Consider the following 27,974-nt stretch of genomic DNA (forward strand, 5'->3'; position numbering starts at 1 on the left):
TTTATAAAGTTATGTTTTCATTTTAAGCATCACTGGATCAAAACCGCTGCTGGTGGATTATCAATCCCCGAGGGCATCATCTGCTCAGTAGTTAGTACATCGGTACAGACATGATTTACAACAAAAGATATTATCAAGAAGCTAAGGTGTCAACTCCCTTGGGCAAAGTTGACATTAGATGGATTTGGCTATTACTTTTAGATTATTTTTAGGTCCTTTCTGATCATATTCCTGTTTATGTTTGTATACATACTAGGCTTTCAAATATTCAACTTTGATCTTCTTGGTGAAGAAAAATCCAGAAAAGCGATTTGGACACATTGACTTTATAAAGTGTTGTTTTCATTTTTTCTACCTGAAAAGATCGATCTTTTACAGTAATCAGAAAAATACATAATAGAGACCTTCTCTCATTTAAAAAAAATTAATTTAACATAAATTCCGAACTCCAAGGAAAATTCAAAACGGAAAGTCCCTTAATAATTGGCAAATTCAAAAGCTCAGTCACATCAAACGAATGGAAAACAACTGTCATATTCCTGACTTAGTACAGGCATTTTCTTTTGTAGAAAATGGTGGATTAAACCTGGTTTTAGAGCTAGCTAAACCTCTCACATGTATGACAGTCGCATAAAATTATATTGACAACAATGTGTGAACAAAACAAAACAAACAGAAATAATAGGTAAAAATGTAAACAATTCGGGTACAGCAGTTAACGTTGTGTTATAATCTCAATAATATAAAAACATACAAATATGTCAACAAAGAAAAACAAAATGGGATATAGACAAAGCACATACGCAAAAATGAAACACAAGAATACACAAAATGACCACAGCACAACAACACAAAGGCGGGATCTACAAGTATCGAGCCACGCCTAAAGGATATTACCAAAAATGGACCAAACAGTAAACGTTTCTTATTTACAAAGACAATAGAATTTATGCTTCAGCATAAATTCGGTTATTAGTGTAAGCATAGATTACTTGTGTTATTAGCTGTTTCATCTCTATTAAATGTAGGCTATCAGATGTATGTTTGTCAATGCGCAATATGACTGCGCACGCGATCTTTTCATTCCGACATTTGAAAGAAACAGACGGAATATTATTTGGTGATTTAAAGATTTAAAGAAAATTATTTTGGTGATTAAAAAGATATAGGATCCACATTGTGCAGGTTTTGGTACCACTTTTCTACAATTGGAACTCAGGTGGTATAATTAGAGTTAGTCTCCCGCAACAATTGTGGGATATTTAATAGAATATCAGTGTTTTATAACAAATTAATTTCAATTTATTGCTTATTTTGCTTATTTTTACATGTTATAATACTTTTACTATCCGGAGGTAGCGATCGGTGTTTATGTATAAGAATTAAGCCATTAATTTTAATTTTATGTACTGTTACATAGAGATATACACGTTTTATTCCATTTCATTTCAACGCTTGACACCGATCTGCACATTTCACTCCGGCGGTCACAGCTTAATGCTAATTGAAGGTTACGCATGTTCAACATAATTATTTTTTATCTCTTCATGTATGCATCACCATAACCTTAACTGTAAGCATCATTATATATGCAATCGCAACAATTTGTTAGCTGTCTTATTATCTACCTCAGGTTATTACTATCATTCTAGATGTTATTATCATCATTCTAGATGTTATTATCATCATTCTAGATGTTATTATAATCATTATAGATAGTTATATATAGTACATGTGTTTTAAATATCGTCTAGTATTCTGTTAAATTAACTCTGTGTCCGTTTAATTACTTTGACCGATTTTATAATATAAATTAGCATATATCACCTCACTTGCGCTATTTTTAACAGCATCGTCATTCGGTACAGATTGTTTAATCAGCCTCCTCGCTCGTGTAACCCAGAATAATTTATTGTCGGAAGCTGACCGACATTTGTGCAACGGTATCACTTCACGTAAACACAAATATTTCATTCCTGACAGATGAATGTTAAACTGGTTGATTATAGGCGTCAATGAACTTTTAAAGTTCGCTAATTGACAAATTCTTTATTTATAGTACAAAGCAATATTCTGTTTTGGTTGTTCAATTTAATCTTATAGTTGTTTGGCACTAAGATGAATACAAGAAGGTCATCCAAATGATGGAAAGCCACTGCAACATAAGGAGCTGCATCTAGACAAGAGGAAACACAACTTTAACCAGGTTCAGTACCAGCATCTAACGATCCCCCAACTTCAGGAGGATAGTTGTTCTTTTGATGTAGTAAATCGACCAGGTAATGCAATCGATAAAGATCATTCAAATCTCACGCAAACAACTAGTTACTCTCCTAGTCTTGATTCAGATGTTAGTCAGTACTTAAAATAAAATAAAAAAATCAAACGGGCGAGTATGTCATCTTTGTTCTACTTAGGAACAACTCTATAATTGATAATGATCAGTAAAAAGTGTCATATGAACAGGGGAAACTTTTTATTAAACCAGTTTTGCCTCATACAAAAATAACAAATAAAGAAATTGAACTTGAGTATAAATATATTGTTGCTGAGATACTTTTGCAGTGGAATTAAGCTCGATATAAAGTTCAACGGTTTGGGACTAGGCATTCGACAACTATGTTAATATAGCAGTATTATTATATCCTCAATCGATTTGGCTGTCATTAAAATGAATATTATGTTATCTACGTTTAATGTTTACAATATATACTTGATAGTCCTTGTACAACTGTTCACATTATTTAACACACATTTCGATGTTTCTCTTTCGAATACAAAATCTTTCTAATTAGATACGTTACAGTTTGAGATAATAAATCCTAACGTAATGTATCTACAAGCTGCGATGCCGATTACGATTTGAACTTTTCTTGACCTTAGAAATGATATATAGTAAATGTAAGGAAACCGTTAACGCTCTGAGATTGTAAGTTCATGTCAACGATTTGCAGACGATAATCTTTTCAAAGATTAAAACTTTTGGTGATCAAGTTTGTAAAAGTAACTTGCAATCGAAAATAGTGTACAAACGATCTCTACGCTAATGATTAATACTAATAAAAAAAAAATATTCTAACAAATGAACTAAATTACAAATAATATTGTCATCTCGCCAGATATCAAGAAAAATATATATATTATTGAACTCCATTTAATTTTATCTAAGACTGACCAGTGCTTTGAAGGAACCACACACGTTATTGATGAGCGGCCTAGAGATGCTTATCCTATTTTTGCTTAAACGAAATAACTTACTGTTTACAAGTTTAGACCTGTCACTGGTCAATTGCTTTGTTATAAGTCCCCTACCGATTGAGTTTAGGGGGACTTAAGGTTCTCACTATGTTCGTCTGTCTGTCTGTCCACCTGTCAATCCGGCAAATCAGTCTTCTACATTTTTGTATTCGTGCTTGAAGATATCGGTTTGATATTTGGTGTATTGTTTTATCATGACAAGTTACTGACCAAGTATGAATGTTGTTCCGGTCTGATGATTTTGTGCAGAGTTGTGGTCAAATACACACAAATAATTAGTTTTCCGCACATTTTTTCGTCATACTTGAAGACGTTGATTTGATAATTGGTATATAGTTTTATCGTGACAAGTTACAGATCAGGTTCGAATTGTGTTCCGGTCTGATGATTTTGTGCAAACTATGGTCCTTGGACTAAGAGAGTTCATTAAAATAATCAGTTGTCTGCACATGTTTTCGTCATGCTTGAATATATTGATTTGATAAATTGTATATAGTTTTATCATGATAAGTTACAGACCAAGTTCGAATTGCGTTCCAGTATGATGATTCTGTGCAAAGTTATGGTCCTTGGACTGAGAAAATGCACTCAAATAATCAGTTTTCCGCATATTTGTTCGTCTTACTTGAAGATATCGATTTGATAATTGGGATATAGTTTTATCATGACAAGTTACAGATCAAGTTCGAATTGTATTCCAGCCTAATGATTTTGTTCAAAGTTATGGTCCTTGGACTAAGAAAATTCCCCCAAATAATCAGTTTTCCGCAATTATTTTTTTTTTTTTGTTATTGCTTGAAGATATTGATTTGATAATTTGTACATAGTTTTATCATGGTAAGTTACATATCAAGTTCATATTTTGTTCCAGTCTGCTGATTTTTGTGCTGAGTTTTGGTCATTGGACTTAATATTCTATAAATTCACACACATTATCAGTTTTCCTCAATTTTTTGTTGTTGTCATGCTAGAAGATATTGCTTTAATAATTGGTATATAGTTTTATCATGACAAGTAATTGCTCAAGTTTCGAGTTTTGTTCCGGTTTGGTGATTTTGTGCAGAGTAATGGTCCCTGGACTTAATAAAAATTTACTTAATAATCAGTTTTCCACATTTTTTTTTCTCGTCATGCTTGAATATATTGACTTGATATTTGTTCTATAGTTTATACCATGACAAGTTATAGATCAAGTTAATATTTTGTTCCAGTACAATGAATTATTAACCGGTAGTGGCTATGTATTGCAATGCATTACTTTCAGAATGCTTGTTTTGATAGAACTCCTTTCTCTAAATATCAGTTTAGGAGTCCTAAAATAGTCACTGAATATTTTCGGATTAAGTCAAGGGATACAAAGTTCTCGTTTCTTCAGGAAAGGCGCGGCTACAGAGCTGCCATAAATGGTTGACCTGATTCTAAACCTCAGGCAATGTGTTCATGGAAGTCTATGTCATTTCGTTCATATATTCAAATACAACAATGGGTAAAACTGTATGAATTTTTTCTAATTTTATGTTTAGAACTTGCAATTACTTTAGTAATACTAACCGTTATGTAAGATTAGCAGTTTCGCCAGTAATCATTAGAGTTTGGTTTCCACCTTTGTAGAAAACGAATTTATTCAAGTTTGGGATATACCAGGTGGCATTCATCTTGTACAAGATTAAACTGGAATTCAGTTTTCAATATCTCTAATTTTACACATATGTAGATACGCGGAATTGATTGAATTGACAATACGACAGGAGTATAACATATAAGATGTGGGAAAAAACATATAAGATGTGGGAAAATACTGTGAATATAGTTTCTGTTCTTTTACTGAATATCAGATTGTTGTGGTCTTAAGTTTGCCAAATAAACATGACATTATTCCGTAGTAACAGAAACAATGATTAGAACCAGAAAGAGGACAATCAGCTGGCTGGCTAGTTTGATCATTCGTCAAGGGGGATATTGCAATCAATACATACGATACTCCGATGAATCTCCCAATTCCATATTTATATGCCAAGATGGTGAACATTTGACTCATATTGGTAATACATTTTGCTTACCACATTTCAAGGCGCGGTAGAAGCCTTTCTTTTCTACACACCACATACTTTCCACAATGTGTATTAAGAAATTGCATGATATTCATTAGAATTCAGTTATTGTTAGGGTTTAAATATATGAGTCCTTTATATTGTATTTGGCTCACAGCTTCTACGCAGCTCTATCCGCTTTTAATGGCGGTTGACCCGACAGTCATTTATGACTGTCTTGGTCAATTTGGCACATTTCGCTGCGTTTCCTTTAAATATGCGTCATTTGGCGTCATATTTCATTTAGCATCCAAAACATTTGATATTGTGGGTCTCTGTATCCCAGGACCACCACACAAAAATTTACGAATCTCTGTTTCCCAGGATTCATTTAATTGGATGCTTTATTTATTGTAAATAATTAGTTATCTAGTTATCTATCTATCTATCTAGTTATCTTTTTGTAGTCTGCCAATATGAAAGGTGACTACGTTTAATTAATTATCTATTTACTATATATATATCTTAATTATTTATCTATTTAGTTATCTAGTTATCGTGTCGTAGTTTGCCAATATGAAAGGTGACTACGTTCATCGAATTATCTATTTACTTTACATATATATATCTTAACTGTTTACCTAGTTATATGTGTTTATAATTTTATAATAAAGCTGTGGCCAAATACTGCCAATACCGTGTTTCTAATCATTGCGCATCAATAATAATAGAATTTATGATTCAGCATAAATTCGGTTATTAGTGTAAGCATAGATTACTTGTGTTATTAGCTGTTTCATCTCTATTAAATGTAGGCTATCAGATGTATGTTTGTCAATGCGCAATATGACTGCGCACGCGATCTTTTCATTCCGACATTTGAAAGAAACAGACGGAATATTATTTGGTGATTTAAAGACCCACCCACCCACCACTATGTCTTATACTACCTAGCATAATATATCATGAACATATTTTTGCTGTGTCTTTACTATATTTTTCAGGATGATTCTTGTACAACAGTTCGGATGAACCGTCAACTAAGCAGTATATGTGGAACATCAGATTATTATCTACAGTGTACTTGTCCGTTGTTTGCTAGTATAGCTATGCCATCTCAACGTGTGTTGTGTTTTAAGACTATTTATTCTTAGACATTTATATCTACAGTAATCTGTGACTTCGTTCGTACATGTATCGTGTAAGAACAATTTTTGTACGTGCCGGTTTACATGAACATTCCGTAGTGATATTTAGTCATGGGCACATTTCGCTGCGTTTCCTTTAAATATGCGTCATTTGGCGTCATATTTCATTTAGCATCCAAAACATTTGATATTGTGGGTCTCTGTATCCCAGGACCACCACACAAAAATTTACGAATCTCTGTTTCCCAGGATTCATTTAATTGGATGCTTTATTTATTGTAAATAATTAGTTATCTAGTTATCTATCTATCTATCTAGTTATCTTTTTGTAGTCTGCCAATATGAAAGGTGACTACGTTTAATTAATTATCTATTTACTATACACTACAAACCAGTAAAAGTCTGAAATGGCCTATATTTGTACTCGACTGAACTGATTTTTACTCGACCAGTCTGAATTGGTCTGAAATTTATTTGATATTACTCGACTGTAATCTGAACCATACTAAACAGTCTGAACTTGTACTCGACCTTTACTCGACCAGTACTTAACCATTTTATACGAGTCTGAACCATACTCGACATAGTCTTAACCATTCTCGACCAAGTCTGAACCATGCTCGACCTAGTCTGAATCATACTCGACCTAGTCTGAACCATACTCGACCAAGTCTTAACCAACCTAGACCTATTTTTTGTATCTATCTATATTATTTTTTTCATTATTTAGGAACTGTTATTCATATATATATATATATATATATAAAATGTATATCACATTTAAAATTAAAATAAAACAAGGTGATCAAATTTCTGGTTGGATTAAAAAAATATCATGTAATAAATTAAGTTCGTTAAATGAATTTTCATATACATGATATCATGTTCACATTGATTTATGCATCAAAAATACTATAACTTTCAACCATTATTCAAATACTTAAATGTTATTCAATTTTTTTTTTATCAAAATATATATAAAATAGTATATAAAGCAACTTAATAAATGTTAGAATTGACACCTTTGTTTTGTAAAATCAAAAATTTAATATAATAATAATAATAAAACTTTCATCTTTTTATCCTTGATAACCTTTTAAAAAAGGAAATGTATTCCAAAGTTGCAGTAGAAATTTATTTTAATTAAATTTAAATACGTTTTGTCAAAATTAAAGACATGGCATACAAGAAGCAGTTTAATAAGGTTTAATGGTTTAATTACCTCAGTACAGGTGTTTTACAGGTAAAAAGAAAACCATATTTTTCTTAAACTCGTGTATTACTTATCTAGTGAATTCAAAGGCCTTGTTATTTAAGTTTTACAGGATGTTGTAATTTTCAATGGATGTTATTTAAAATTTATTGCTCTCTGACCAGGTGTGATCTTTTTAATCAGTGTGGGTCAAGCAGGATGTATAACTTTATAGTTTACCCCTAATCAGAAGAAGAATTTTATTCATTTCTTGAATTTTTTATCCCTTTTAAAATATATATATATCCCAAATTATAAATAGGAATAGATATATTTCTGATATAAGGTTAAACAATGTCAGTGATTTTGTTGGCTGTTGTTACCTCATTAAAAAGATAGTTATATAACTATTGTATATAACCATGAAACCTAAGTACAGAAAGTCACAGGACAGAAAGTCACAAATTTGATAGGACAAAAAGTCACAAATAATTTGTATACAATTGATTGAATATTTATGAGAAAGATCTTGAAATGTTTACTTTTTATGACACATATTCATTTTACAGTTTAGGAAATTGTTCATAAGACTTAATTTGATAAATAAAGATTTATAAAATTTTAATCATGCAAAGGATATACATGTATTTCTTGGCACCATGAAGCCATTTAAGTACCAAGACATTGTAATATTTTGTTTTCTTAACAATTATTTGATCATTATTGATATTGTTTCAAGAAAAATACAAAAATGTTTTTTTTTTAAATAAGTGTTCTATTGTTCACATGTTGTTCAAAGAAAAATAACCTCAAAACTGAATTGTGACTTTTTGTCCTGTGACTTTCTGTCCTACATTCGTTTATATTTAGGAATTTAGGAAAATCAAGTTTTGTTTTAAAAAAAAACACATGCCAAACAAAAAGCACCTTATTTTTAATAAGGTTTTATTACCCTCAGTATAGGTGTGGTTTTCAGGTAAAAAAAAGTCTTTTATTTAACAAGACTCAGACTTTAAAATTAGATAATTTAACTATCTCGATTTGCCAAATCTAAGAGAATCATGTATTATTAAAGAATGTAAAAAATGTTTTTATATATATCTTTATTTAATTGTGGCTGTTGTCATGTAAGTTAAAGAGAAAGTTATTTAAACAATCAAAATTATAAAGAAGAGGTTATTTGGTCAAGTATGGTTCAGACTGGTCGAGTATTGTTCAGACCTTTGGTCGAGTATGGTTCAGACTGAAAAAATAGGTCGAGAGCTGGTCGAGTACTGGTCCAGACTGGGTTAAGACTGTTTCAGACTGGTCGAGTAATAGTTTAGACTATTTTCAATAGCAAAGATAAGGGTCAAGTACAAATCAGTACAGTCGAGTATAGTTAAGACTGGGTCGAGTAATATTAAGTAAAATTCAGACCAATTCAGACTGGTCGAGTAAAAATCAGTACAGTCGAGTACAGATATAGGCCATTTCAGACTTTTACTGGTTTGTAGTGATATATATATCTTAATTATTTATCTATTTAGTTATCTAGTTATCGTGTCGTAGTTTGCCAATATGAAAGGTGACTACGTTCATCGAAATATCTATTTACTTTACATATATATATCTTAACTGTTTACCTAGTAATATGTGTTTATAATTTTATAATAAAGCTGTGGCCAAATACTGCCAATACCGTGTTTCTAATCATTGCGCATCAATAATAAATAAAAGAACACTATAACACGTAATTAAGATGATAAACAACGTCAGTACCTAGAATCTATACATCAAGACCGTCATGTATTATTTGTGAAGTTGATACAGAATATTTATCAACAAGGTCTTGGTATCTTCCGATGAACTTTTTTAGAAAAAGGACGGGACAGAACCTTGGTTCATCAACTTTCTGCTCAGACACTGGTGACGTTTTACAAAGTCTGAGTAGCAGCTGCAAGCTCTTGAATACCGAATGATTTGGGAAATGTATATTCTATATGCAGGCGAAGTTGATATATTTCTACTAAGGTGGGGGAAATTTATAATTTCAAATTTAAATCGTCTCGTTGTCATAAATTCTGGTACTGAGATGACCGCTTATGTCAAATTCGAGGTATAGGTCTAAACATGAGGCGGAGGAAGCCGTGTCTGTTGTTTCTTTAATTTCTAGATCTGGAGGATATATTAATGGAACCCAATCAGAAAAGTTTGGATTGTTTATGGAAATAACCTCATCAATATATCTGAATGTGAAATCAAATGATCTGGACTCTTTTGATCTTCTTGTTTTTGACAAGTGTCTGAAGGAACTCCAACTCGTATGAAAATAAGAAGAGGTTGGCAAGGAGAGGCGCACAGTTAGTGACCATAGGAATGCCGACAATTTGTTGAAAAAGTCTACCTCCAAATTCAACAAATATGTTGTCAATAAGACACTCCGGCATACTGACCACTTGTTCCTCTGTGTAGCATGTTTTTACCTTTTTGTTCACTATTAACAAAATCTGCCGTATGGCATATCAAAGTTATAAATTAAAAGCGTATGCTACCATTTTTGTATTGAAAATCATTGTGGATTATTTCTTCTAGACGATTTTTTAATTTCACATGGGGAATGTTGGTATACAGGGTTGAATAATCAAATAATTTTTGTCAATCTAATGGACAATTCCTTTGTAGAACATGCAGATGAGTCGGCAATGTACCGTTGTTTGTACGGAATTTTGTGAAACTTAGGCATCCAATACAATCAAGGTAAGTCCTCAGATTTGCTGTTCAATGTAATGTTCATTGAAGCCATGAAGGACTTATGATTCGCCAAAATTTCATCCTTGTCAAATGATATGTTTTTGTGTGTGGCATTACCTGAGTGCTCATTTATTCCGAATTATTTTACAACACACTCGTAGTAGTACGATTTACATACAAAGACTATTATTTGAAGCTTTGTCTGCAGGAAAAACAACATATTTATCATGAAGAAATGATAGACATTTTACAGCTTCTTTGTCTCGGAAAACGGACTTTGGTCGATCATTCACATAGTTTTTCAACTTATGAATTCGATGTTTTATCAAAGACCTGATTGTTTTGACCCATTCTGACAAAGTGTCTAGTTGAACTTCTGCTCGTAATCCTCAATTGAATCCATAATTATTTTGCATGAATTTATGGTTCCAATTGAAGTGTTGGGGTTCTCTGAACTTAAGACCATGAAATATCACCTTTCGGAGATGTTCATGTTGAATTATACTTAGATCCCCAGCAATAACATGGCCAAAGGGGCTATACATATAAGGCGAGTGGGAACAGTCACATGTCAGAGTTTTTTTTTAGGTATTCTTCTAAATCAAGGTCCTGGTCCTGCAATGCTTGCTTATAGTTAAATATTTTAGGTGCAACGGTTTTGATGTAATTGTAGGATACAATAGGGATAGACTGATTTTGAAAAAAAGTGGAATTTTAGATGTTACCTCCTTGTGATGAAGAACGTTGCTGATATTGATCGCATCAATTCCTTTATTTGAAAACTAAATTGGAAGGAATTTCCCCTTATCATCATGTAAAGGTTCAGTATATTTACTTGCACTTAACTATTTACCCCACATTTGTATATGTTAATTATCTTATCTTTCAAAGCAAACAGTTTATTATTTACTGCTATTATCCTCATAACCAGTCATCAATGGCGTAGCCACTGGAAAATAATTTGTGCGCAGGGGTTTGGGGGGGGGGGGGGGGGTGGCCTTACTTGAAGTAATACTTATCCATTGTCTGAAATTTTAAATTTCAAATTGCATTTCCGCTAACTGGTTCCCAATATTCACATGTGAAAAAACAAAACAGTCGACTTCTGAACCAATTCCGGAAAAGATCGGTTTTAAGTAATGCATAACGATGCGAATATGGAATTAAAGAGGGCAGTTACATTTCATCGACAGTTTTCATTTCTTAATTTCTTAAATATACACGAACGAACTAAATAAACATTAAAGAAAGTAGTTGTTTATATAAATACATTATCTCTTAATTTAAAAGTTGACTCTTTTAAATTAGAGTAAATAAAATAGGCTGACTTCAAGATTAAAGTATTGATAAGATTTACTACTAGTGTTATTTAACTTATACTGGAAAAAAAATCAACTAGCTAATTCCATAAAACGTTGTCTGTGGGATTTTAAACAAAGTTTAAATACAATGTTTATTTTATATCCGTAAAATGTTGTATAAAATATCAGTATGAATATTAAATAAAGTGTATGTCAAAATATTTTATAAAAAACATTAAGCCGATATCTTTCAGATGTTAAATGTAAAACATTTTAATTAAACGTTATAAAACATTTTATGTCAATAGGAAAACAATATTTTCTGCAAAACATTTTTAGCAGAATGTTTTTGGGATATTTGGAAAATATTCATTTTAAATGTTTTAACAATATGAAATACCAATTGAAGAAAATATTATTTATCAGAGCTCTAATTATTTATTTATATAATAGAAATATGTACGGGATATTTCAGAACAATGTTTGAGAACGTGAATAAAAGATATTAGCAAATAATATTTTTTGGATGTTGTAAAAACGTTTTACTTAAATATTAGAATTAAAACATTTCAAAAACAATAACATAAACATTTTTTTGATGTTCAAATGATATTTTATTGCAATGTTTTCGGAAAGACGTCCATATGACATTTAAAATATGTTTTTAAAATGTAATGTGTTTGCTGGGTTTGATAGTTAGAAACATTGAAATGACCGTTCTAGTTATTTTGCTGGAACTCGTATCCTTAATCTGCTGAAAATTTGAAAAATTTGTGTCATTTTAGGGTTTTCTTCATGATAAAATTGTGAACGTTAATCTAATGAAAAATACATAATATCAATTGCTGTAAATAATCCATAATGGTCTGTTACAGGGAATTCCTGTTATCCTTTTTATGTATTATCTTAGTGTTTCTTCAGATTTCATGTTGACATTGCTGAAGTTCTATCATGTCTATCCATGTTAAAAAAAATTCTGATAAATGAAAAGAAAGCTCTTACCACTGAACTACTTACAGTTACATATGTAGGAAAATTGATGCAACAAAACTACACTCGACACTTGTAAAAAAATGACAAAACTCCATTAAGCAAAAAGAACAAAAATAATGCAAATGGCTGCTAGTTACTAATCCTCCATCTTAACATCCCATCAACAATTTACGATAAAAATATGGAAAATCGACAATATTCCGCATGTCGATACGTAATTCGAAACTACATCTATCTGATCCTTGATAAAAATGTATTTGGTTACTATGTACTAAGCGTAAAGATAGCTATTTATTAATGATTTCCTGTACAATCATATTTAAATATATTTTTGTCAACAAAACACTCGTCCTTCAGTAAATGGATTACTGAGTCCCTGATCTTATCTATCATGTCTATTTAATGTTTAATTTAATTATGGTTGGTTTGAGAGCAGTTTTATAAAACAAAAGGAAGATAAAATAGCATTTTTATCCTGACTTTTTTGTCAAGAATTCGCGAGTCTTCCTCCATCTAGGATTTGTCGATCCAATTGTTTTTACCTATATAGTTTCCCATATAGTCACAAAATAGGATTTTTTACCATTGTATACTACAAACCAAATATTTTGCAATGCGTGTAGCATGTGTAGCAGGTAAAAAGTTTGATCTAGAAACTCATTGCAATTCTGAGAAATAAAACTACAGTTTAACATTCTTTTGTTGATATTTCCAGAAAACCGTTAATAATTTTATGCAGTCGTCTTTTTTTTTACCAATCAAATGCATGTAATAATATCGGCTTTTGTATCCCATCTCAAAACATCAAAATAATTAAAAATTAAGGAACCTCTCAGTCCCCTAGTAGTTATGTAAAAGAAACTGGAATCTATGCGTACCTTTAAATTGTAAACAACTTTGGTGTTAAATTAACACAATTAAATCAGGAGAAGAAAGGAAATAGTAAACGTATATGATACCAGTACTACAAAAAACAATAAAACAGCGGTTCTATTGATGTTCTTCATTTAAGAATTGAATGCTTCTTTTTGTAAATTTATTGGGGTGTAAAAGCGTTGACCGAAGTACATTTTGTATCATCCTAAAAATGTGCGCACGGTCAACGCTTTTACAACCCTATAAAATTACTAAAAAAAGCATTCAATACTTATAATTACATTTTTTTGCTAGGATCATGAAAACACGATTTCTATCAAGTTTTTCTTTTATTTACCTGTGCACTTTATTGTGGAAGCTCGTGTCATCATGAATGTTACATTTCATTTTGAAATGAAGGTTAATTACAGAATGACGCGAGATTAATATTGCTGTTAGCCAATCAAAATAACGTATTATAATGAAACATACATGTAATGTAATTATTTCAAATTAGTTAGTAGGGCCGTCCACATGGAAACATGCACATCACTGCAGGTTCAAGACGGTCCTTAGCACTTATTTGAGCGATCGATCACTCAATATACCTGTGCATTGGAGAACACAGCTGCGTGGTAATATTAATAAATAATATTCTTCCGAGAATTTCTAACAAATATTGCTATGAATAAATTCATTGATTGTTGCTCGCTTAACATCTGTTGGCAGCTATTTCAGGTACAGTACATACATTGCCATAAGAATCAGTCACCTGATATTTATTTATGTATATTTCATATAAAAACACAATTATTTTTTTTTAATATTTTGAAGGCATTTATGATTTTTATATATTTTTTTTACATATCCGGTGTTGTTTTAATTTTATTTGTATTTTTTTATTTGATCGAAATCTTATTTCCAGTTGCTTTTGTTTTCTCCTGATGTGAACACAAATAATATTTTTCTAAACCCCACCAAAAAACAATGATACTTGTATTTATAATATCAGAAAACTAAAATGCTTCACAACAAAAATACAACCGGCAAATAAACCTGTGACGTTTCTGCTTTTATCGGTATAATCCAAGTAGAAATGACCCCAAAATAATTTTTGGAAAACGTAGTGTTATACATGTATGTGACGTTAGCGGCCGATTCGTTATTCGATATTCAATAATTTATCCGTTCCGTAACCGAACACAAGAATGCAGGCGTGAGAGAGAGCGTCCCAACTCTTGTAACACGGTTTATGGTTGGCTGAAATTTTCCTTTATATTGGTGGAATTTTCCTTTGTATTGGTGGAATTTCCAACGATTTTATTAGTCAATTCGTGATACAGCTTTAATATACTTTTCGTACTTTCCACGAAATCTTACTTTTGAAACCTAAGGTATAAACCGGAGAACCATATACCTTTCCTAACCAACCGGAAGGCTCCCAACGGAAAGTGTCGAGAATATCCTAACCAGAATAATTCAGTGGTTATAGGTGTCAGACCACCAATTCACCCACTCCAAGTTAGAACATATGTAAAAGAAGCCCTTCCCGGACAAAAATAATGTCATTATAAAAATTAGAAGATGTTATATAATTGCCAATGAGACAACTCTTCACAAGAGACCAAATGACATAGAAGTTTACAACTATAGGTCACCACACGGTCTTCAACAATGAGTAAAACCCAGCTATAAAGGCCCCGAAATGACAAGGTAAAAATATTCAAACGAGAAAACTAGCGGCCTGATTTATGTACAACATAATAAACGAAAACAAATATGATATACAGCAACAAACAACAACCACTGAATTACAGGCTCCTGACTTAGTACAGGCGCATATAGAATGTGGCGGGGTTAAACTAGTTTGAAGGCGCCAACCCTCCCCTAATCTAGGAAAATTGTTTACTTAAACTAACCAACAAATATTCAAAAATAAAACTTTTGAAGAAAGAGAAATATATTTGGACCATTTTGAGCAAAAATTTATTTGTCCATGAGTTTGCATTAAAAAAAAAGGGTTAATGCGCTCCGCAGTATACTTATTTAAGATTTCCTGAAAACTAGGGGTTATTTTTTAGTAGTAGTCGCCTTCCGAACGGTCGTGTTTCACTACAAGATTTTAAACATTGATCGAAAATTGGCATGTAGAAAGGTGTTATGTGTACAATTCAGGATATACATGGCTTCTCTGAGGTTAAACGCAAGGTAAAATATTTTAAAAGCTGTGAAAATTGAAAAAAAAACAATGGTTGAATAGATGGAGATTTTGAACTGGTAGTCTGTCATCTGTGTTCTGCTGCTTTACGATGGCTACATTAACGCCTGAATGCAAAGACAATGAAATATCGTCAAATAATCATTTGGAATAGGCTGAATGTAGCATTAAGCCTTCAGATGATTGGCTCTCTCTCCCAGAGACCACCAATTAAAATACTGGATTCATGATGCGTTTTTATCGTATAAAGAATTCATAACCTGGATCCTGGGCTCTGCTCGACAGTAGAGCTAGGCGGGATACTACGACATGTATTCGTTAATCGGATGTTATAATAATGCATCGAGGGATATCATCATTTCTTGACACATGGCGGCAAATATTTATATTGCCACGAATTTAAAAAAAAAATTAATTCATAAAAATGCAAATCCAGAAAAATATGGCAATAATAATCTAAAACATTATTGATTTACATCGAGAACCAACAGTAAATTAACGATCCGATCAATATATTCATGGTGTATATAACACACACATCCGCCGTAATTCAGTCCGTTTCAGAGCTGAAAAGTCGTCATGTGGACAACGCCTAGCCGTACTGACTCGAAGAGGGGGTTTTGACAGGATGACAGGCTAACTAGTTCTCAACTAGTTCAGGCCCTCACGAGAGAAAGAGTCGATCACGGGGAGAGACTGAATTATTTGGGTAAGGAATATCCAATTAGTCTACCACTATACTACACGCATGTGCAATACACCTTTCAGGCCATTTCCGTATGACGTCACGCATCCCCAACAAATGAGCACTGAACTGCCCATATACTAATCCCGTAAATATCGAAAATTAAAATTGTTAGAAGTATTCTTTTCAACTTTGTTCTTTGATTCTGCCTATTAACCTTCTGATTCGAAATACACTGATGAGTCTTTTGTAGACAAAACGTACGTCTGGCGTACACACAAATTATTAGCCTGATGTACTTATATTGGTTTTATAAAGGTTCACGACTTGCTACAGGCATTTCCTTATGTATAGAAAATGGCGGATTAAACCTGGTTTTAAAGCTAGCTAAACCTCTCACTTGCATGACAGTCGCATAGAATTCCATTATATTGACAATAATGCGTGAGCAAAACAAACAGACATAATAGGTGAAAATGTACAAAATTAGGGGCCACATGAACCTTAAGATCTATGCATAGCCTAACTGTAAACTAAATTTTATAAACATTAAACAGAGGACTCTAAGTCTTAGTTATGTATTCAAATCTTTTGTTGTTGTTTTTATTATGGGCCGGCACTAAGCCGATCCATCATATGATATGGGTTTGAGATTCACGGTAGGTATAGTGTCCGGCTAGGATCGTGGTTTTTCGAGTGATTTGATCGGGTTTTTTCGAGTGATCCCTTTTTTCGAGTGAATATGATAAAAAATGTAAACAAACAGACTTCCTTTCTGACAAGACGTGATATAGAAGCTTGGGTTTAATATACAAGGATATACAAGGTGTGTTAGTATTTGAGATAAAAAAAAAAAATATTATCAATTCGACATCATTTTTCGTTAAAAAAGTTGAATTTAGCCTTACAATGCTTTTATTCCAAAAAACAGAATAAAACCATTTTTATACAAATACCAATGCAAATTTCGATGGAAATGCATACATGGAATCCATATATCCTTAGATATACAGACACTTTACAAAAATTCTTGTTATTGCATTGAAAACGACATTTTAAGACTAAATTTATTTCTATGTGTTCGGTTTTTTTCGAGAGCAGTCCGGGGTTTTTTGAGTGCGTCCGTGTTTTATCGAGTGATTATACAACTTTCCTATAGCTTAAAATGTTATGTGTAAGTATATTTAAGTTTAAAAACAATAAAAAAGGGTTCAAATTATGTACTTTTTAAGGCACGAAACCAATGCATTCATCAGTTTTATAAAGGTGTACTTACACTTACATTTTATAAACAAGTATCGTTCATATGTTTATATTGTTGTTTGTCACATCTTACAAATTACATGTACAGTATATATTCATGATGCCAACAATCTATTGTAAGCATAGACGTACGTACATGTACATGTACAGTATATATTCATGATGCCAACAATCTATTGTAAGCATAGACGTACGTACATAGTAGTGTGTTAAGCTGATGAACTATTTATTTCATTGTTAACTATATATAACATTTAATTCCAATTTTATTGTCAATGGGTATAACAACTGGTCGGATTAAGTGTGTGTATGTTTTTTTTTTGTTATGAATGATTTTTTTTTTGTGGGGGCAGGGGGCAGACCTCTTTTAGTAGAATATTTTATTTTACATAGCATTTTTCTGATTCTTCTCTGCTGTCCAGTAGGTTTCTTACTCTGTTTTTTAATAAAAGCTGCGCCATGGGCGCATGATACACCCGTCGCGTTTTCAAAGAATAAAGTTCATTCTCTTATGGTTGTGGCTTATCATCTATTTCTTGCATGAATAGACATTTCTCGTATCACACTGCCCGGAGTGTGATACGAAAAGTGACACGAAAATATGCGTTAATTTGATTTGCTTATCCAGCATCATATGACGATATTACGGCATTTCCATTGGCTATTCGTTAGGTCATTGACGACCTTCAAAGGTTACGACGATGTACATTTCGTGTGGAAAATACTAGACCAACGATTCGCGGATTTTTTAATTTAACACAATGAGAGTGTTGACCATAAGACAAATAGGTTTAGCAACTTGTGCGAATGGGATATCGCATGATATCACATACCCAACTATATCAGTCCTATTCAGGACCGATAACTCTGTCGATAAATATTGTCGGGTATACAATGTTGTTGAAATCAGAGCAATTGTATTATATGTCTCTGTTGAAATGTATACAATAACAAATTTTTTTACACAAGTTTAACTTTATATCGATTTATTGAATGCCTGGATTTTGCTTAAAATATTGAATTAAAAAAATAAATAATAAAATCATATTCAATGAAATCTCGTTTAATTTTTTACGAAATAATACAAAATAAAGAAACATAAATATTAGTTTGATTATCTTTTAAAGCAAAAATTATTTTTTTAAAGATTTTTTTTTATAATATTCATATTTTCTTTAAGTTTATTATGATACATACTTCTTCTGGTTTGACACGGGGAAGAGAAGATATTTATTTGTACAGTTATGAAAACTTTTGTATATCACAAAATTTAAACTCTGGTAATACATGTATACACAGGATGTTTAATGTCACCTGGTTGCTTTTGGTTTGCACGTCTACCTGACAATATATTGTTATGTAACATTACATCCAAAGTCAGAGTTCACCTGTTCGTCAAGTGATGGGATTTTGAAGGTATGGAATATTTATCTATAATAATTGTTGGGATTTTTTTCTCTCTTGGGACGTAAATATTTTTTTGTTCTAAAAGGAATGTATAAATATATTTCTAAAGAAAGATAAATTATACAGAAAACAGGAAAAAAACCTTTTAAAAAAAGAAGAGAAAAATTTTTATTATAAATTTTATTGTTAACTATTTTCTGGTAACAGTATATCCTGGATATCTGTCAAAATAAAATTTTCCCGTGTCACACTTAAAATAATATTTTTTTAATCAATAAATTTTGAAATCAATCATATCGAAATATCACCAAAGAAAATAACAGAAACATCAGAGATTCTACATGAAAATTAAATTAAATCAAGGAAAGTCTTACTATACAAATCCTCGATTTGATGCAACATTTCCATATACATCATCCGCCATTTTGAAAAATCCCGAAATATTCACTTTTTTAAATCGATTTTTGACCGAAATTGCCCAGAAATTAAACTGTTTTAAATAGTATTTTTCGCCAGATATATGTTTGAATATACTTAATCGAGTTGCAAAGTTTTATTTTTATTAACGGAATTTCTTTATTTGTTATACAAGTAGACATGGGTATCGGTAATTTAGCATTGAGTCAACGGAGAAATAACGAGAAAAAGTACATGTTTTTACGTACTCCAGTGACCGAATTTAATCAAAAATTAAACTGTTAGGACCAACATTGATTGATAGAAATATGTTTGAATATCAAGGATTGATTTGCAAAAGTTAGAAAACGGGTCAGGTTCATGAGAAAACTCAACTTTATTGAAGCACCTATGCATTTTATATGGGGCAATATAATACAAAATGGCGGCTAGTATACGTCACAAAAGTCACGTGATGTCTGACTTAGTTGGATATGAACTCTCGTTATTTAATTCAAATAGTAATAATTAACTCGCCGAAAGCGAGTTTATTATTACTATTTGAATTGAATAACGAGAGTTGATATCAAGCGATATCCATTCTCACTCAGTATGAAACCTATAAATAATTTCTCAATGTCATTTCAAAAATTTATGAAAAACTAAAGGAAGGTTACCTTAATCTATATAAACCAGTCACAAACGTTTCATGAAAACACCTTAAAGCACTTTAAAAATATAGTCCGAAAACTGTATAATCACCCCTTTTTAGCTCACCTGGCCCAAAAGGGTCAAGTGAGCTTTTCTCATCACTTGGCGTCCTTCGTTGTCCGTCGTTGTCGTCCGTTAACTTTTACAAAAATCTTCTCCTCTGGAACTACTGGACCAAGTTCATTATAGATAGAGATAACTGTAAATGTTCAGTAAAGTAAGATCTACAAACAAGTCACCATTTGTCATAAATTCTATTCTTGTCTTTAATGTTGAAGAGTGTCCTTTGTTTAATATGCACTGCAGCACATAGGTGACCAAGGTGAGCGACACAGGCTCTTTAGAGCCTCTAGTTTGTTTAATTAAATTCCCTTTCTCGGAAACGTAAAATCTAAAATTTATAAAAAATTGAAAACAACACGTTTAATCATTTCATGCGTCATAAAATTCGAAAGGGAGGATACCTCAATAGATATAAACAATTCACCGAAGTTTCATGTAAATTGGTTACAGCTTTTTTGAGTTATTGTCTGACATGCTGACGACGGACGGACGGACAACGGTATACCATAATACGTCCCGTATAAAAACTCCGGGGTTCACCACGAAAACTATTATTAATTGTGACAACAAAAGTACCATGAAATGAAGTTGAAAAGATTATGAGTCCCCTGCACTATGTTATAAAGACCTTTTTTATCAAGGATCCAATAATTTCTAATTTAATACTGGAAAGTTGTGGTAGAACGTTTTCCGAACAGAAAATTTGCATTAAATTGAAAAAGGCTAATTTTGATCAAGTGAACGTAGGATATGTTTTGGAGATTTATTGAGAATATATGATATTTTCATTCATTAAATAACAGTTATAAACTAGAAAAGTCATTTTTAAAGTGAAGAATACCTTTTTTTCTTATTAAAATTTTCGTTAAAAAACCCGGACCATTTGTTTAAAAACCCGGACAGTTTCACAGTTGCTCTCGAAAAACCCGGACAATATTAAACACTGAATGTTTTGGTTAAATACAAGGAAATTGTGCTTCTTTATTGCTCAAAACATGTATAGTATTCAAAATAAGATGGGTAGTCAAGTAAAAAACTATGTTAATTACGAAATAGCAGTTAATTGACCTGATCGCATGTTTTATCACTCGAAAAAATCCGATCTACACTCGAAAAAAATGGACCGATTCACTCGAAAAACCACGATCCTAGCCGGACACTATACCTACCGTGTGATTGTTACATGATTATCTGCGGATCTATATTATTTTCTGTATATGGAAATTCAAGATTTTAGGTAATTGAAATAAATACATTTTTATTAATTTTTATAAAAGAAGAAGATGCCAAGAAAAAACTTAAATATATTTATAACAATGAATGTTCATTGTTTTTTTATGCACAGAATGCGTGACTCATATTTGCGTAAATTCCCAAACCGGGTTATTTTTAGAAATGTAAACATATATGGTACCATAATTAATCTTACAACAACTCGTCGTCGGAACATGGGAAATGATTTATAGTTTGCGTTTTTTTTCTCAAAATAGTTATTTTATATTCTATTTTGATTATTATATATACAGTTTTCATTACTAAGAAAAATAATCATAATAAAGATATCTTTACTTTCAACATAAACGATGATCTCGGGAGTTTTTATAGGTAACATGTTTGCATGTTTCGCGGGTTTTTCACAAAGACACAGAAATGTCAAAGTTCAAGCCATTCGTTTTTCTCGGAGATTATTATCAGTCCAATCCAGAAGCATCGCACAGATACAAGTTGCTTTCTTTCAAAAAAAAAAAGAAGAAAAGCAATACGTGAACCCAAGACCGCTGACTGGTCACAAAAAAATGTTGCTGAAAATTGTTTGCTTTTGAATTGAAATAATTGACTGTGAATAGAATAAGATAATGATGATGTTAAAAAACACCTTTATTGAAAATATGTAATTGTGTGTAGATTTTTGCACAAGTCATTTGAAAGCAATGTTGGATAGTTGTACAGCTACTATTTGAATATACATTTTAAGGGTCGACTATTTTATTTATTACTTGGGAGTGTACATCATTTTTTCATAACCCTTTTGCAAAATCGCACTTTCTACAAACCTGATGTCTAATGCAAATTGCGAAAACCAATCGCAATATAAATTTAAGCACTCAGTTTGCTTTATAAACTGGATGCATTTATTTTATCTATCATATCTTCATATTTTTTCATTCACGACTGTTTTAAATTTAAATATTTAGCTACCTTTGGGTACACATCCCTGCTCATTGGTGCTCATACGTTGCATATAATTTTCATAAATGTAATGACTGTCCAAACCTGTGAGACATAATGCAAGTATATATGACTATTTTAATCAAATTCAGTCTCAGTTTAAACTTAATAAGAATGTTCTCTTAGTCTGGTAGTATCTATTAATGAAATATAGATATTTTAGCAGAAAAATCCTTTTGTTTGATTATCTTTATGCTTTCCGACCACTGTGTTTCCGACCTAAGATAAATATTGGTAACAGAAATATCGTTTTCTTAATTTTCATCATGCCTTCCGACATTTTCCCATGCTATGATTGAAATACAAAATATCAAATGAAAAACGATCAGAAATAATCAGTTTTTTCTGGGACATTATATATCAATAAACTATTCCCAGGTTTATAGTCACAATGCACACCCTCAGGGGGTTCACGCAAAAAGGATTTTTAACCTCAGTAACTGAAAGTGATTTTCAAGCCTCTCAAATATCCACTTGGTGTTTGTTAATACTTTGCAATTTTACTGCAACCCAACAGAAATGAAAACATTTTGTCAAGGATTTCTCAGCTGTTACGAAGAGAATAATTTGCTATACTATCTGAAGCTTTCTGATTTTTAGTTGTAGTATGTAAGCAGTTTTTTAGTCTATCGTATACCCAATAAAAATATGAAGGGATATGGAGTAAATGTACACGAGACAATATTAATATCAATACATGGTAAAACCCAAAAATTGAACGTTTTTATTGTTGTCATTCATCTTCAAGTCACCATGAGGCGTTCAACAATGAGCAATATTCCTCATAATTGGTAATAAGTTCCAGTTGACCCCTCGCATCGGTTTGAACAGAATTCATTGTTAAATATCATACAAAGCTACATCCATATTTTTATGTCTGTTTGTTGATACTTTAAAATTTCACCAAAACCGAATAGAAATGACAACATTTTGTCGAGGATTTCTCAACCTTTACTGAGAGGAATAATTTGACATTTGTTTGGTTTAAGATTTTTTACATCTTTTGTCAAACGAAGTTGGGGAAAGGATATAGTGTTTCATCTGTCCGTCACAAAGTTAAAGTCCATCTATCTGTGGAAGTATAAGTCATAGTTCGTGAGATTTTGTTCATAGATGCGTCTTGAATAACCAAGGGGTCCTGATAAAAATAAGGTCATCTTGACCTACATTTCATATATGAGTGACTGATTAAAGTTTGCGTTAGAGTCCATATCTGAGATACAGCTCGTGTCAGCAGATGCATCTTTTATAGTCAGGAGGGTCCTAAAAATAAGTCATCTTGACATAAAATTCATTGATGAGAAAATGAGGTGAAAAGCTGCGTTAAAGTCCATATCTGAGATGAGGAATACAAATATTTAGTCAGTAGATGCAACTTTGATAGTCACGAGTTTCAAAATCAAGACTTGAAAATGAATTAAATGAAATTCCATTTCATCATCTGCACTTAAATGATATTCGAATTCATCAACTGCACAATTTAGTAATATATTATAGCATTATCATAACTAATTGGATCGGAACAGTTCTGGCAATTGAGGATTCAAGTCAACTCAATATACAGATTGTTTATATAAGCATTTTGCACTTTTTCAACACCAAAAACCTCCTTACTTCCGGCCCAAACATTTGGTGCGTGCACCAATTTACTCTCTTGTTTGTATTTGTCACAAGTATAATGTTTTACTTACGTGACAATAAAGAATTATTATTAAAACATCAGGAAGGTTTCACAGTCATTTCAACGGTCCTCGGTAGTTTTTTGTTTTATATTTTGAATATTAAAGCTCTTTGAAAATATTCATGAATTTTTTCACACGTAAACATATATTTTTCGAGTTTTTATCAATAATATTCAGAAGTTGTCATGTAATCAAATGACCAATCTCCTTAAAATCAGCTGTTAGTTTTCGCTACGATACTCTCCACCTTAGAGGAGTGTAGCGTATCACAACATTGGATTTTAATGAGATTGTCTTTAATTTGTTGGCCATGGGTTCAATTAAGATTATCTCCCGTTTACCAGAAAAAAACAATAAGAAATGTAAGAAGGTAGAAGTTATGTCAAAAGTAAGAGTTGTTGAGCATTTTGAATCATTAACAAAGACGATATGATATGCAACATTGTAGGTCAAACCATCACAAACATTTTAAACTGACTTATCAATTGACTCTTGGAATCTGAATTTCTATTGTGTTTACATATATACCTAAATGCATATGGGATACGTGACTAGTAGGAAAAGTTGTCACAACCCTGATTGATTGATTGATTGATATACATTTGAATATCATTTTTTTTCAGTTATACATGTAAATATATATATTTGTATAATTGGTGAGGTTTCCGTCTAGTTAACGTCTCGCGATAAGACTACTTAGTAGTCTTATCGCGAGACGCCAATTTTATTAATTTCCAAATGTACGTGGCATTTTCATGCAAACTATGATATTTCTTTATTCTTATGCGACATTTGTAACATCTACGTCTTTATATTCATGAATTGATAGAATACAAGTGTTCATTAACGAGTTAACACTGAGGTTATGAGATCGAACCCCGAACATGGCAGTTGCGTTCGACTCTAATGATAATTGAATAGGACTGTCATGTTTTTCTGCCGAATATCGAAGGTTATCTCCGGGCAATTCGACTTCCTCCACCGTTAAAAACTGACCGCCATGATATAGTCGAAATTGCTGACAGTGGCATCAAACACCAACAATCAATCGATCATTAATGATATAATGTGTATTTGTACAGGCATTTCCTTATGTAGAAAATGGTGAATTAAACCTGATTTTATACTGAACAGGACACTTTGTCTGAATGGATCAAACTATTTGATCATGCAATCAGAAGCGCATTCAGAATCTACGATATACTATGAGCACAAGGGTTTCTAACCCATTCAAGAACACGGAGGTTGTGGATGCTTTCTCCTCTTTGCATGACAAATATGTCGTTGTTCCAGTAGATAAAGCCTCTAATAATACTGTCTTCGTATGTAAAAACCATTATTTGCAATGTCTCACAAAAGAGCTTGGAATAAACAGCACAACTGGTATCCTACATATTCCTTAACATCATTTACAAAGGATGAAATTTTACAAAATCACAAATCTGTCCTTCTTGTTTTTTGGTATTAACATCAAAGAAAACACTGTCGATGTTTTCTTTGATGTTTAAGAAAAAAATATATATATATATATATATATGCAAGTCTAAATTAAAAACAACGTTCAAACCTATATGATTGCGTTGGATAAAAACCGCAATTTTTATACGTGTGCATGCAAAACAAATTTCTTGATAGAGGGGTCTAAATACAGCACAAACAACATTTTTCAAAAGACCAAAAAAGTGAAAAAGTATATTTTAACAAAGCGCATTTGACTGGCAGGTCGAACAACTTATGTTCTTTAACCCTGCTGACTGCTATTGGCGATTGCCAAATACCAAATAAACGGATCACAGATGTAACAAAATGGATCTTGATTATAAATTTATTACCAAACATAAAACAATAAACTTGCGGAAAAGATGGTATACCGCAAACATAAGATGCAAAAATTTGTACACCATATCCGGATTTCGACAATTAATGTCTCTTCAGTGATGTTAGGAATCGAAACGGTATTTGGAAGGCCATATAATTTACCTCAATTTAGGATAGACTCTTGAATTTTGAAAGAGTCGAAATAGGATGAACGGATCATATAAACCCGAAGGCAAATACAATACAAGCCCAAACGAAAAAATATTAACAAGTCTAAATAGAAAACAACGTTCAAACCGATATGATTGCGTTGGATAAAAACTTTTAAAGATACTTTCTCGGCCGGTAACAACACAAACCGCTAAGTAAATTTTCCGTCCAATAGTTTGCACTCGAATATGACCGTTGATCGAGTTTTATGTTGCTGTAAATTGAACTACTTAATTGTAAGATTGATATAATGTTTATTGTCTTTTGCGGATTCATTTTACTTATACACTTAATTTTTGCTTCGAAACACGGTGGTAATCTATTAGTTTCACACGATATTCACGACATCTTGAAATTATTAATGTTACAAATATCGGTTCTCATTAGTTGCCTTAAAATTTGGGAAATATGCTATAGAATGTTGAACATTTCCCGTACAGGAGAAGGTATCAAATAAGGGACAAAAGTATTGGTATTCTAGTTCCGATCCGATACCCAATCAATGAATTATTTTGACATTACTGGTTTACCTTGCTATATAATGTCGCGTCAAATTCAAATTGATGAGTATGCTTTGCAGTTAATTCTGAATAATTGATAGTTTTGAATTGTTAAGGATAAATTAATGCTGAATTAATTATTAGTAGTATCAAATGGCCGATTCTGCCACAACTCCAATTTTTTTTTAAACTTTTCTAACATTTTGAAAAATGGTGTAACAATTTGAATAGGAGTAAGAGTTGATTTTTTAACATTTTTAACATTTTGAAAAATGGTGTGAAAATTTGAATTGGAGTAAGAGTTGAATTTTAAAGTAGTAATACAAAATTGAAAAAATTTACCATAAAGACATGAGTACTATAGTATTATATTATGATGGCTTCTTTTGATAATGACTTTATGAGTATTAGTGCTTTGGAAGAGAAAGTACAAGAACAAAATGAAGAAAAATTGAAATGGAAGAACCTTTCTACTGATGTATGGTATACAATTATTGAAGTGACAAAAGTAGATGGTAAATTCGGTAAAAGTCGCATATTGACTGTAAAAACAAGATAAGGAGATAGTACAATGGTGTGGGCATGTAGTGGGTTAAACAAAGAGAAGGACATTTTGGAAGGGGCTTATGTAAGAAGTACAGGGTTTAAAATCAGTAAGAAATCTAAACAAGAGTATTTTTCATACGACTTGGTTAGAATGTAAATACCACCACAGTACTCCTTAAGCGAACAACTCCCCTCCCAAGTGAATACCAAATCATTTTTTAATCTAAGTAACACTAGATTAAAAAAATATTAGTGAAAATTGAAAAAAAAACATCATAAAGAAATGAGTTGGTAATAGTAAATACAGAAATGAATACAGACAACATGCCTGGTCCATCTGGATTAACATCTACAACACATATACCGAGTGAAAGTGGTGCTGCCAGATTTGTAAAAACAGACGCACCTAATGAAAAGCTGCAGGTAAACATGACTATAAAGCAACTTCAACAATTGGCTAGGGATAAGGGGTTAAGTGAGTACAGTAGGAAATCCAAAGGTATGTTAATTAAATTCAATGAAGAAAAAACAAACCATAAGTTTAATTCGTGAAGAAGTGTTTATTAAAAAGGAATTAAAAACACTTGCAAAAAAACCAAGGTAAAACTAAGTATTCTCGGTTAGGAAAGGATGATTTACAAGATTTAGTAAAACCCCCTTTAAAAGTATATGATAGAAAAAAGCATTAAAAGGTACGTTTCGCACAGTTACGATTGAACCTTTAAAACCTTTTGAT

The 27,974-nt window shown here is 31.8% G+C and overlaps 1 protein-coding gene and 1 long non-coding RNA gene across 5 annotated transcripts in view; one reads left to right on the forward strand and one right to left on the reverse strand.

Moving 5' to 3' along the window:
* LOC127723146 (ankyrin repeat domain-containing protein 39-like) overlaps positions 1-12,901 on the reverse strand; it is a 32,230-nt gene extending 19,329 nt beyond the window's left edge. For 3 of the 4 annotated variants that reach the window (XR_007991900.1, XR_007991899.1, XM_052229646.1), the window contains exon 1: positions 12,686-12,901. Coding sequence is in view for 1 of the 4 variants with exons in the window: in XM_052229646.1 (XP_052085606.1) it covers positions 12,686-12,750 (65 nt within the window). In the remaining 3 variants the exon portion in view is untranslated. Of the gene's footprint in view, positions 1-12,679 lie in introns of all 4 variants that reach the window. The other variant, XR_007991901.1, reaches the window with a different exon arrangement.
* LOC127723157 (uncharacterized) lies at positions 4,650-9,306 on the forward strand. Its single transcript, XR_007991918.1, has 2 exons — positions 4,650-5,871; positions 9,196-9,306. It is a non-coding gene; the product is annotated as an uncharacterized LOC127723157 (long non-coding RNA).
* Positions 12,902-27,974: the final 15,073 nt, after the last annotated feature.

The sequence above is a fragment of the Mytilus californianus genome, unplaced genomic scaffold, assembly GCF_021869535.1.
Source record: "Mytilus californianus isolate M0D057914Y unplaced genomic scaffold, xbMytCali1.0.p SCAF_13, whole genome shotgun sequence".
NCBI lineage: Eukaryota > Metazoa > Mollusca > Bivalvia > Mytilida > Mytilidae > Mytilus > Mytilus californianus.